The following is a 13,764-nucleotide window of genomic DNA, read 5'->3' on the forward strand; positions in this document are numbered from 1 at the left end:
GTAGATGCTCCATCATTGAGTATATTCAAAGCTTAACAGACAGATTTTTGATCTCTCGGGGAATCAAGAAATATGGGGAGCGGACGGGAAAGTGGAGCTAAGGCAGAAGATCAGCCATAATTGTATTGAATGGCAGAGCCGGCTCGAGGGACCATATGGCCTACTCGTGCTCCTATTTTTTATGTTCTTATAACTGGGCACAGAGGTCAGAATTGTAGTGATTCCAGTTTTTCTAAGCCAGTGACTAACCCATTGAACCACAGAGATCCCCATGGAGTACAACTATTAATTGTGTTTTACTGGTTAAACTCTAAATAGAAAAAATAAGGATGTGATTTATACACAAGTGCAACTTATCACCCACATTTTCCAGAAATCATAAAAAAACAACAGAAAGCTGCACAGAGCACTTTTCACTGGAGCTGAAAACATACAATGGTATATCCAACATTGTTAATCATAAGCTGCTGTAGAAATATCATCTCATACAGTTCTATAGAATAAAGATCCAGTATCCCTTTGAAATGGGCCTGCACCAGTCTGTGCATCAGATACTCTGAGAATCGTGAAGAAATGTATTTAATAAAAGCTGTGAACAACTCATTTGGCTGCCTCTCTAAGCAAAAGGCTACAGACACGTTTTTTTTTCAAATCAGGTGCATATGACTTTAAAATTAAAAAGTAAAAAAAAAATTATATTTCAAGAAAATCAAAGATATATGCAGAGATTTTGTGAAGTTTTACAATACTGAAAGGGAAGCTATTAATTTAACACAGACTCAAAAATGGTGGCGAACATAACACAACAAAAAGGGAAATGAGAGATTCAATACTCAGGACATGGAAAAGTAAATGATTTAATATTGGGAACAAGGAAAAGTGATTGATTCAATAATCCAGACTCCTCCATCACCATCCCTGGGTATGCCCTAACCCACTGGCAGTATAGACTCACCTGAGGTGGTGGGAGAGTGGAGGGAGTGGCCCCAGGCGTCCTGAACATTGACTCCGGACCCCGTGAAGTCTCTTGGCATCAGGTCATACATGGGCAAGGAAACTTCCTGCTCATTACCACCTACCACCTTCCCTCAGCTGATAAATCAGAACTCCTCCATGTTGAACACCACTTGGAAGAAACACTGAGGGTAACCAGGGCACAGAATGCACTCTGGGTGGGGGACTTTAATATCCATCACCAAGAGAGGTTCAGTCGTTTCACTACTGACTGAGGCCATTCTGGGCCTGGTATTGGGGAATGAGCCCGGCCAGGTGGTCGAAGTTTCAGTGGGGGAGCATTTCGGGAGCAGTGACCATAATTCCATAAGTTTTAAGATATTTGTGGATAAGAGTAGTCCTCGGGTGAAGGTGCTAAATTGGGGGAAGGCTAATTATAACAATATTAGGCAGGAACTGAAGAATTTAGATTGGGGGCGGCTGTTTGAGGGTAAATCAACATCTGACATGTGGGAGTCTTTCAAACGTCAGTTGATTAGAATCCAGGACCAGCATGTTCCTGTGAGGAAGAAAGACAAGTTTGGCAAGTTTCGGGAAGCTTGGATAACGCGGGATATTGTGAGCCTAGTCAAAAAGAAAAAGGAAGCATTTGTAAGGGCTGGAAGGCTAGGAACAGACGAAGCCCTTGAGGAATATAAAGACAGTAGGAAGGAACTTAAGCAAGGAGTCAGGAGGGCTAAAAGGGGTTATGAAAAGTCATTGGCAAACAGGATTAAGGAAAATCCCAAGGCTTTTTATACGTATATAAAGAGCAAGAGGGTAACCAGAGAAAGGGTTGGCCCACTCAAGGACAGAGATGGGAATCTATCTGTGGAGCCAGAGGAAATGAGCGAGGTGCTAAATGAGTACTTTGCATCAGTATTCACCAAAGAAAAGGACTTGGTGGATGATGAGCCTAGGGAAGGGAGTGCAGATAGTCTCAGTCATCTCATTATCAAAAAGGAGGAGGTGCTGGGTGTCTTGCAAAGCATTAAGGTAGATAAGTCCCCAGGGCCTGATGGGATCTACCCTAGAATACTGAGGGAGGCAAGGGAGGAAATTGCTGGGGCCTTGACAGAAATCTTTGCATCCTCATTGGCTACAGGTGAGGTCCCAGAGGACTGGAGAATAGCCAATGTTGTTCCTTTGTTTAAGAAGGGTGGAAAGGATAATCCAGGAAATTATAGGCCGGTGAGCCTCACATCAGTGGTAGGGAAACTATTAGAGAGGATTATTCGGGACAGGATTTACTCCCATTTGGAAACAAATAAACTTATTAGCGAGAGACAACATGGTTTTGTGAAGGGGAGGTCGTGTCTTACTAATTTGATTGAGTTTTTTGAGGAAGTGACGAAGATGATTGATGAAGGAAGGGCAGTGGATGTTATCTATATGGACTTTAATAAAGCCTTTGACAAGGTCCCGCATGGCAGACTGGTACAAAAGGTGAAGTCACACGGGATCAGAGGTGAGCTGGCAAGATGGATACAGAACGGGCTCGGTCATAGAAGACAGAGGATATCAGTGGATGGGTGTTTTTCTGAATGGAGGGATGTGACTAGTGGTGTTCCGCAGGGATCAGTGCTGGGACCTTTGCTGTTTGTAGTATATATAAATGATTTGGAGGAAAATGTAGCTGGTTATATTAGTAAGTTTGCGGACGACACAAAGGTTGGTGGAGTTGCGGTTAATGATGAGGATTGTCAGAGGATACAGCAGGATATAGATCGGTTGGAGACTTGGGCGGAGAAATGGCAGATGGAGTTTAATCCGGACAAATGTGAGGTAATGCATTTTGGAAGGTATAATGCAGGTGGGAGGCATACAGTAAATGGCAGAACCCTTCGGAGTATTGACAGGCAGAGAGATCTGGGCGTACAGGTCCACAGGTCACTGAAAGTGGCAATGCAAGTGGATAAGGTAGTCAGGAAGGCATATGGCATGCTTGCCTTCATCGGTCGGGGCACAGAGTATAAAAATTGGCAAGTCATGTTGCAGCTGTACAGAACCTTAGTTAGGCCACACTTAGAATACTGCGTGCAATTCTGGTCGCCACACTACCAGAAGGACGTGGAGGCTTTGGAGAGGGTACAGAGGACGTTTACCAGGATGTTGCCTGATCTGGAGGGCATTAGCTATGAGGAGAGGTTGGAAAAACTCGGATTGTTTTCACTGGAACGACGGAGGTGGAGGGGCGACGTGATAGAGGTTTACAAAGTTATGAGCGGCACGGACAGAGTGGATAGTCAGAAGCTTTTTCCCAGGGTGGAAGAGTCAGTTACTAGGGGACATAGGTTTAAGGTGCGAGGGGAAAAGTTTAGAGGGGATGTGCGAGGCACGTTTTTTTACACAGAGGGTGGTGAGTGCTTGGAACATGCTGCCAGAGGAGGTGGTGGAAGCAGATACGATAGCGACGTTTAAGAGACATCTTGACAAATACATGAATAGGAAGGGAATAGAGGGATATGGGCCCCGGAAGTGCAGAAGGTGTTAGTTTAGGCAGGCATCAAGATCGGCGCAAGCTTGGAGGGCCGAATGGCCTGTTCCTGTGCTGTACTGTTCTTTGTTCTTTGAGTTGGCTGAATCCTGAAGGACATATCTGCTGGACTGGGATAAAAACAAAAAGTGATGAAAATACTCAGCAGGTCTGGCAGTATCTGTAGAGAGAGCGAAGCAGAGTTAACGATGAAACGTCACTGACCTGAAACGTTAACTCTGCTTCTCTTTCCACAGATGCTGCCAGACCTGCTGAATATTTCCAGCACTTTTTGTTTTTATTTCAGATTTCCAGCATCTGCAGTATTTTGCTTTTATTTTCTGCTAGACTAGGCCTTTGGCAGGTGGTGAGAGACCCAACAAGAAGATAAAACTTACTTGACCACGCCCTCACCAATCTAACAGTCGCAGATGCATCTGTCCATGACAGTATTGGTAGGAATGACCACCGTACAGTCCTTGTGGAGGGGAAGTCCCAGCTTCACACTCAGGTTACCCTCCATCGTGTTGTGTGGCACTACCAGTGTGCTAAATGGGATAGATTCAGAACTGATCCAGCAGCTCAAAAGTGGGCATTCATGAGGTGTTGTGGGCCATCAGCAGCAGCAAAATTATATCCAACCACAATCTGTAAACTCATGGCCTGGCATATCCCTCAATCTACCACTACTATCAAGCCACGGGACCAACCCTGGTTCAATCCAAAGTATAGGAGAGCATGCCAGGAGCAGCACCAGGCATACCTAAGAATTAGGTGAAAATGACCTGCTGAAGCTGCAACACAGGACTACATGCATCTTAAACAGCGGTTGCAGCCTGCTAGAGACAGAGCTAAGTGAGCCCACAACCAAAGGATCAGATCAAAGCGCTGCAGTCCTACCACATTCAGTTGTGAATGGTGTGAAAATTCAACAACTAACCTGAGGAAGTGGCTCCACAAACATCCCCATCCTCAATGAAGATGGATCCCAGCATGTCAGTGCAAAAGACAAGGCTGAAGCATTTGTGACCATCTTCAGCCAGAAGTGCCAAGTGGATGATCCATCTCGGCCTCCTCCTGAGGGCCCCGCCATCACAGATGCCAGTCTTCAGACAATTTGATTCACTGCACATATGAAGAAACAGCTGAAGGCACTGGATACAGCAAAGACTATGAGCCCTGATGACATCCCGACTGTAGTACTGAAGGCTTGTGATCTAGAACTAGCCGTACCCTAGTCAAGCTTTTCCAGCACTGCGACAACACAGGCACCTACTCGACAATGTGGAAAATTGCCCAAGTACATCCTGTCTATAGAAAACAGGACAAATCCAATCAGGCCAATTAACACGCCATCAGTCTACTCTCAATCATGAGTAAAGTGATGGAAGGTGTCGTTGACAATACTATCAAGCGGCATTTATTCAGCAATAACCTGGTCACCGATGCTCAGTTTGGGCCCCGCCAGGGCCACCCAGCTCCAGACCTCTTTACAGCCTTGGTCCAAACATGGACAAAGGAGCTGAATTCCAGAGAGGTTTTGTGAGCGACTGCCCTTGACTTCAAGGCAGCATTTGACCGAGTGTGGTGCCTAGGAGCCCTAGCAAAATTGAAGTCAATGGGAATTGGGGAAAAACTCTCCACTGGTTGGAGTCATACCTAACATAAGGATGATGGTTATGGCTGTTGGAGGCCAATTATCTCAGCCCCAGGACATTGCTGCAGGAGTTTCTCAGGATGGTGTCATAGGCCCAACTATCGTCAGCCGATTCATCAATGATCTTCCCTCCAACATAAGGTCAGAAGCGGGGATTTTTACTGATGATTGAACAGTGTTCAAGTACCATTTGCAACTTCTCAGATACTGAAGCAGTCCCTGCCCGTATGCAGCAAGACCTGGACAACACACAGGCATAGCTAATAAGCGACAAACAACATTCGTGCCACACAAGAGCCAGGCAGTGACCATCTCCAACAAGGGGGAATCTAATCATTTCCCTTAACATTCAATGGCATTACCATCGCTGAAAACCCATCAACATCCTGGGGGTTGCCATTGACTAGAAACTTAACTGGACCAGCCATCCAAATACTGTGACCATAAGAACAGGTCAGAGGATGAGAATTCTGCAGAGAATAACTCATCTCCTGATATCCCAAAGCCTGTCTGCTATCTACAAGGCATAATTCAGAAGTGTGATAAAATACTCTCCACTTGTCAATGAGTCCAACTCCAAAAAACACTCAAAAAGCTCGACACCATCTAGAACAAAGCAGCTCGCTTGATCAGCACGCCATTCACAACGTTAAACGTTCACTCCCTCCACCACCAGCACACAGTGGCAGCAGTGTGTGCCATCTGCAAGATGTACTGCAGCAATTCGCCTTCCTTCGACAGCACCTTCCAAACCTGCGACCTCTTCCACCTAGAAGAACAAAGCCAGCAGATGCATGGGCACACTACCACCTGCAAGTTGCACGTCACATCCATTCTAACTTGGAACCATATTGCTATTCCTTCACTGTTGCTGGGTCAAAATCCTGGAACTCCCTCTCTAACAGCTCTGTGCATGTACCTACACCACAAGGACTGCAGCGGTTCAAGAAGGCTGCTCATCACCACCTTCTCAAGGGCAATTAAGAATGGGTAATAAATGTTGGCCTTGCCAATGATGCTCACATCCCAAGAATGAATTAAAAAAAATATTGGGAGCAAGGAACAGCCAATGATTCAATACTCAGTACAACAGGAAGTGATTGAATGCATGCCACAACAAAGTGAAATGATTTGCTTCCATACCCAGACTGAAGGGAAGTAAACTAACCAATATTCAGTACAAATACATGTCACAGATTCTAACGTAGCACAAATGGATTTGACTGACTCAGTGCCAGGTCAAAGATAATGGATTGACTCAATGCCAGGTCAAAGGGTATTGATTGACTCCAAGCCTAGGCAATGAAACTGATTGGCTCGAAGTGGAACAAATAGAGTGGTAGCACATGGGAAATGGCTAATTTAACGCCCGAGACAAAGACTGTCACCTTCCCTAGCAAAGGAAATAGACCAATTCAAACTGGAACTGGTTGATGTCGTTGACTGAACATCATGGATAATAGTGAATGTTTCAATACCTAGGACACAGGGAAGTGACTTATGCAACAGCTGGACAAACATAAGTGATTTGACTGATTCAGTGCCTGTGACAAAGGAAATATATTGATTTGATCAAATAAAAGGGAAATTGCCAATTTGTAAGTCATAAAATGTTTGAATAATCAATGATTTTGCATATTCAAATGTTGTGCAGTCCCATAAGTGGCAGAATGTGAAGAAGACTGAACTGTTCAGCAGCGACTTGTCCCTTTAATGAAGAGTTCCCTTGCACACGTGAATTTCATATTTGGCTGCAAGCTGCCACTAAAGCAGCATCATTATTAATCATATGTTTGACCAGGCCTGCTGTTTCTTCAACAAAAGGAAAATTACTCTTAGGTGAAGAAACAGCATGAAAAACAGGTATGGAAAATGGGACAGGATAAAATAATTACCACACATCCTCTGCTGCACAGAAATAAAACTGGCAGTTATATTCCAGTTTCCTCCCCTTCTCCTGAAGGTGCTAACTCAAGCTGAGCTATGGATTATGCAGGCACTGGCAGCTCTCTGACTATCCCAAGTGCCCATTCTTCACACGTGGGCCTAGACAAGTGAGTTTTGGCAGGCTATTTGACTGTCGGTTGCATCCCATGCAAGCCTAATTCTGTCATTACCAGGTGATCACACACACATACTTTTGATCGGGGATCACTGGAACAAGACACTAATGAAAAGAATACACATAGGGGTAAAGAGCAGGGGATGGGATTGGAACTAACTGAATAGCACTTTCAAAGAGTGGGCACAGGCACAATCGGCCGAATGGCCGCCTTCTGTTCTTTAAGATTCCAAAACATATACATTATCACATATAACATTTAAATTTATTCTATTTTAAAGAATGAGTCTTGTTTAAATGAGAAAAAGGGATACTTTCTCTTTCAAAGTTAACCATGATGCAAGAGTTAGAGATCAAATGGATGAGACTAACATGGCGTTACTGGTGATGGTGGCAGATAATGCTGTAGTTGAAACAACTCCACACTTGGAACATTTGAGCATCAAACTGCTACGGGCTTCACTCGCCTGACTTGAAACAAATGCAAAGCAAAAATGAGGACAAATAATGACTCCAAGTATAAATGCAGAGAAAACAGTTGAGAATGCAAGAAGCTGGAGTACAATGATTAATAAATTCCCGATAACAGAAACAGCGAAAAAAAATTTTAGTTCACAGATTCAGACCTTCTTTTGCAAGATGGAATCTTTTCCAGCTGTCTCTTTGAGTGTGTGCTAGTAAATTCAGCGCTCCATATTGAAAACATGGCCCTTGAACCAATATTACAGTCGCCCTATCTCTGACCTGCACTACTTTTGATTGCAGCTCTGTCGTTCTCTCCTTTATGTCCTCAGTCCCATGGGTACAAGGAATGCCCATGTGTCGCCAGCACACACCACTGCTAAGGGTTCAAGTTGGGCGGAATTCATTTTGAAAAGCTGGTTTCCCTATCACAATTGATTGATAAACCAATGGATGCAGAACAGGAGCTCTTCAAAGAGAGCAGATTTTCTATTTTCCAATAATTTTTTGGCATACCACCAGCCCATGCAATGGAAAGGCTCTGCAGCAACTCTACTCCATCCCACGACCCCCAGAGGCAGCTGTCCCCCCACCGGCCCCACCGAGAGGGAGATGTCCTAAATGAACCCTTAATGGAGTGGGAGCCTTCCCAAAATATTAAAATGCCCTTGGCCTTAGGAAGTGAGAGTGATCAGGAATGAGACTGTGGACAGCTAAAAGTCCTGTCCTATTATAAGGGGAATGGAACATAAGGAAACTTGGGGATTCAGTGTCAGCAACTGCAGATGACAGCACAAATGAGCCTCAATCTTATGCCATGACATCGATTCGGCTCTTCCATCCGGTGATCACTGGAGGCCACCTGTACTATTAGACTGGGAATGGGAGCCACTTGTCTCACAGTCTGTGAAGAGGTGTCTTTATGGACCTTGCTGTTCCTCTACAGGGGTGTGGGAAGGGCTATTGCCTGTGACACCCTTCCATGGATTCAAGTACACTCTAACACCTGTAGTGCCAGTTTATGAAGGGAAATTGGTTGAACGTGACATACTTATGCTAGTGCAGGAGTACCTGCTCATATTGGCATTGCATGGCATGTGGGAATCAGAATGTGCTTGTACATTCCTCAGTTTTGGAGGAATGACAGAAACTGTAGAATAGAGAGAAGAATCAAAGAGAAAACAAGGGTGATTTTTTTTTTAATGACTGTACTAAATATTGTTTGGGCAACAGTGGACAAGAATACTGAGCTGCACATCAGTCATTTCCTCACTATCATTCCATCTTTCAAATTAAAGTCTTGCTTTTGATTGCAGTTCTGATCTAAATAAAGGTCACAGAAGTTTCCCTGGGAAATTGTTTACTACTTATCATTCTTAGATTGCATACACAGAAAATACAGAATTAAAAAATAGCAAGTTTAGTGACTCCTAGTTTTATTTATTCAATTAATAAGGAGTGTGAAGATCAATCCTGAGTGAGTTTTCATCTTCCTCAGCAGTAAAATGACCCAGGATCCCGTCCTTCTTTCTGCACACCTGTTTACATAAAAGGATTCATCATTTGTTTTAAATTTAGTAAAATAATGGACTTTGTGAAGTTAGAGGTAAAAATTCATCTTTTGCATTTCTGTGGCAAGAACACATAAGGGAATTTAGGCTACTCTGCTGTAGCATTTTCTGCTCATTAAAATTAGCCCAGCTGGAACCCACTCATCTAGCACATCCCAATCTCAGCAAACCTCTTTGATGTGCCACAGCTGCCTCTCTATTTAATACAGTGTGCTCCAACCCAACAGGTCATCCTTAAATGTGCCACATTCCTTGCCCACCTAACCCCATTATGCCACATACTAGGCTAGTCATCTTTAATGTGTCATATTCCTTATCAACTAATCCCCTTTGATATTGGAATGTGAAATATGGTAAGAATTCACATCATCTTTGTGACCATGTTATTCTTTATGCACTTGCAGGCTATTAGTCACAGAATCACACTGGTAATCATTCTTCTTTAACAGGACTTATTGGGCTCCCTGATGGTTCAGCTGGTTCAGCTGACCCATACAGACTAGAAATACCCCAGGTTTGATCCCTGAGCTGCACAGGCTCAGCTGACTTCAGCAGGGGTATGGGTCATATCTTCAGTGATCCCTAGGATAATGAAGAGAAATCATCAGCCAAGGTTTCTGTTTCTGATCATCATCCAGTCAGTCCTGCTGGAGGGACACGTGCATAAATGTGATACAAAAACAAGAAATGCTGGAATCACTCAGCAGGTCTGGCAGCATCTGTGGAAAGAGAAGCAGAGTTAACGTTTCGGGTCAGCGACCCTTCTTCGGAACTCATTGCGGTGCGGGGAATGGGTCGGACACGGTTGAGGGCCCTGTCAACCACAGTGGGGGGAAATCCTCGGTTGAGGAAAAAGGAGGTCATATCAGAAGCACCATCATGGAAGGTAGCATCATCAGAGCAGATGCGTCGGAGACGGAGAAACTGGGAGAATGGAATGGAGTCCTTACAGGAGGTAGGGTGTGAAGAAGTGTAGTCGAGGTAGCTGTGGGAGTCAGTGGGCTTATAATGGATATTGGTAGACAACCTATCCCCAGAGATGGAGACAGAGAAGTCGAGGAAGGGAAGGGAAGTGTCAGAGATGGACCATGTAAAGGTGAGAGAAGGGTGGAAATTGGAAGCAAAGTTGATAAAGTTTTCTAGTTCGGGGAGGGAGCAGGAAACGGCACCGATACAGTCATCAATGTACCGGAAAAAGAGTTGGGGGAGGGGGCCTGAGTAGGACTGGAACAAAGAATGCTCGACATATCCCACAAAAAGACAGGCATAACTAGGACCCATGCGGGTACCCATAGCGACACCTTTTGTATAAATGTGATGCCTACTACAGGTGAAAAATCGAACAACGTTCAGCATCTTGGCTAACAGAACAAATGTTCACTTCAGCAAGCTATCAGAGGGTGCCCAGTACCCACAGAACCATATCCATAGCATGACATAAATATCGTCAAGATAGAATTGGTGAACGCACGGTAAAAACAATCAAAAAAGCAACAAGGTTTTTAACCACCATCTGTAAATATGCTTTTTTTCTGGTGGGAGAGGGATTTGTTTAATTAGACTCTGCAGACTATATTCAGAGATCACAACTTGTCTATGATGTCAAAAGTTACTAGTTTTTGGGTATTACTTTAACAGGATGATCAACAACCACTTATTTCACATCAACATTTCATCCAATGAAAGGCCTAAGCACCACCCTATGGCTCGACTTACTGTTCAAAGTTTAATTAGACTTCATAATTATCCTTTTAAAAGCCACAGAAGATCTTTTCCCGCAATTATATGATTACTTATGCATTTAATCATCTGACAAGGGAAGTCAGTGAATTAAAAGTGCTCTTTGTTTCCTCTGTTGCAGCATGTCTGAATTGTGAATTTGGCAGATACTGGGAGCACTTTGCATTCAATTAATCATTGCAACCCTTATTAATAACAACTAAATACCAGCTGCCAAAAGCAAAGAATGTCAATAAACTAAGACTATCTGTACTATCCACCTGCTTGACATCCATTTTAAATTTCTTTTACTTGACCCGCATGGAAAGTAAAAGGTTTTGTCAAAGGATTTTTGAAATCATTTTATACAGGTGATTGTTTCCCAAGCTCAAATAAATCAGATTCCTCTCTATATTCTGATGTTTGAGCTAGTTGTTAAAAAATATATTTGTAGTGACACTTACCAAATTCAATATTGTTCTGATCACACAGACATGCCAATTCAGCAGCCAGCCTCAGCAGTTTTTACAACATCAAAACAAGGAGTTTCTACTCATTCAAAGTGCAGTATGGAGACTTTCGAGCATTGGAGACCCATAATGGATTAGTTCAGGGTTTTTCACATGGCATAAAAAGGTGAGTTTTCATTCAAGGCTCACTCATGTTATAAAACCAAGTAAGATCCTACGTAACGCGTAGTATTAGGCCATTGATTCCATCCTAACGGAGTCACAAAATCACTGTATCATCCTTTCTGAATGCAATAGGCCATAGAAAATAGTTCTGATGAAGGGTCACTGACCTGAAATGTTAACTCTGCTTTTCTCTCCACAGATTTTGCCAGACCTCCTGAGTATTTCCAGCATTTCTTGTTTTTATTTCAGATTTCCAGCATCTGCAGTATTTTGCTTTTATATAAAAAGAGAATGATTTACAACACAGAAGGAGGCCATTCAGCCCATAGTGTCTGTGCCTGTTGAAAAAGATCTATCCAATGTAATGCCACCTTCCAGCTCTTGCTCCATAGCTCCGCTGGTTACAGCACCTAGTGCATATCCAAGGGCTTTTTAAATGCGATGAGCGTTTCTGTCTCTACCATCCTTTAAGGCAGTGAGCTCCAGACTGCCAATACCCTCTGGGTGAAAATATTTCTCCTCAAATCCTCTCTAAACCTTTCATCTATTACTTAAAATCAATGCCACCCCCTGGTTATTGATCACTCTGCTAATAGAAATAGGTCCTTCGTACCCATTTTAGACCCCTCATAATTTTATACAACCCTATTGGGACACTGCATCAGATTCAATAGAGAACAAATGATATCATACACATCCCACAAGTGTTTTTAGTCTTACAATAGTGTAACGACCAGTGGTAGAAGAGGAGAGACTCAGTACCATGAGGTAGCGCATTTGTAAATTTACACTGCACTGGAGTGTTTGGATTTGAATTCTCCCATGCCATTTACCAAACAGTGAGCTCTCAAGCTCAGATGAGCAATTTCAGGAAATGCGAGGATATAATCTTTGAGTGACAAAGGCACAGGTCTGTGAAGAGGTTGGCTCCCGCTCTTTTGCTATGGGAATATTACAAGGTGTAGGGAACACCTAAGGCAGCAAGTAATAACTTACAAAATAGGGACAAGGTAGAGTACAAGAGATTAAAAATCTGACATTAATTCAGATGTGGGGGACAAAATTTGATAGCCCCTAAAAATGGGCACAGCAATTGCAATGCGTGATTAACCTGTGGCCATTGTTTCCAATGCAGGCAGCATGCAAACTGTGTGCTGCCTACTAATTTAAATGTTTATGCTGTGCAGTCTAGCGCAAAACACACTGTTGAGTGGCTGCAAGCCTCAGCAGGGGCTCCAAGTTCATGAGAGACTAGCACCACTTAAAGCTACTTAAAGCCAGCCTGCACCTTTTAAAGGGAAGGTGTATTCTGACTGGAGCAGGTGCTGGAAGTGGCTGGGGAAGATTGTTTGATCTATAAGAAAAGTGACTAAGATGGCAACAGGGGAGAGAGTGTGCTCCAAGGTTCTCAGATGCTGCAATGGAGGTCTTGGTGCAGGAGATGGACACTAGGAGAGAGGTCCTGTATTCTCAGGGGACCAGGAGGCCCCCTGGACAATCAATTCCAAGGCAGTGGGAGCAGACAGTCATAGGGGCCAATGCCAGGAGTCTAGCCCCGAGGACTGGGATGCAGTGCTGCGAGAAGTTCAGTAACCTCATACAAATGGTCAAGGTCAGTGAATTCATTTTCAAATGCCATTTTCTTACAACTGCACCACCAACATCACACACTGTTCAATTCACCACAACCCCTTCACTCAACTGCCAACAATCTCAATCATGACTCATACCTAACATTCATTGCCTCACCTCACCCTCACATAATTAGCACTGCTGCAAGCCTCGCATGCACATCTCACAGCTTGCATACACCGCCACATCACCCAAACATATCGCACCATACTAAGTGACACACTTCCCTCTCTCTTGCAGGACAATGTAGCAAATAATTGGAGGCAGCAGCACCTATGTGGTAGGGGATGGGCATGGCTGCCTGTCCTTATCCCCATGGAGGAGACACTGGTTGCCAATATCAGAGCGGCCATGCCTGAGGCCATGGCCAGGGTCAGGGCTGAAACAATCGAAGTTGACGGTATGTTCACCCCTAATCATCCTTCTCATATCTCTCATCTCGCAATCTCTTCTGATTTACGAACTTCAGATGGCATAAACATGCACTTCTTGTTTTTACTCCTCCCTTCACCATAACCCTACCATTCTGTCTTTCTCCGTTGAGATGGCTAAGAATT

General features: G+C 43.8%; 1 protein-coding gene across 1 annotated transcript in view; it reads right to left on the reverse strand.

Annotated features, from left to right (window-relative positions):
• The window catches only part of LOC137347073 (adhesion G protein-coupled receptor B2-like), a 1,240,702-nt gene that overhangs the window by 108,851 nt on the left and 1,118,087 nt on the right, over positions 1 to 13,764 (reverse strand). Inside the window, exon 24 of the mRNA XM_068011112.1 lies at positions 7,561 to 7,659. Coding sequence (XP_067867213.1) covers positions 7,561 to 7,659 — 99 coding nt within the window. The remainder of the gene's footprint in view (positions 1 to 7,560; positions 7,660 to 13,764) is intronic.

This window comes from Heterodontus francisci, chromosome 31 (assembly GCF_036365525.1).
Source record: "Heterodontus francisci isolate sHetFra1 chromosome 31, sHetFra1.hap1, whole genome shotgun sequence".
Taxonomy (NCBI): Eukaryota; Metazoa; Chordata; class Chondrichthyes; order Heterodontiformes; family Heterodontidae; genus Heterodontus; species Heterodontus francisci.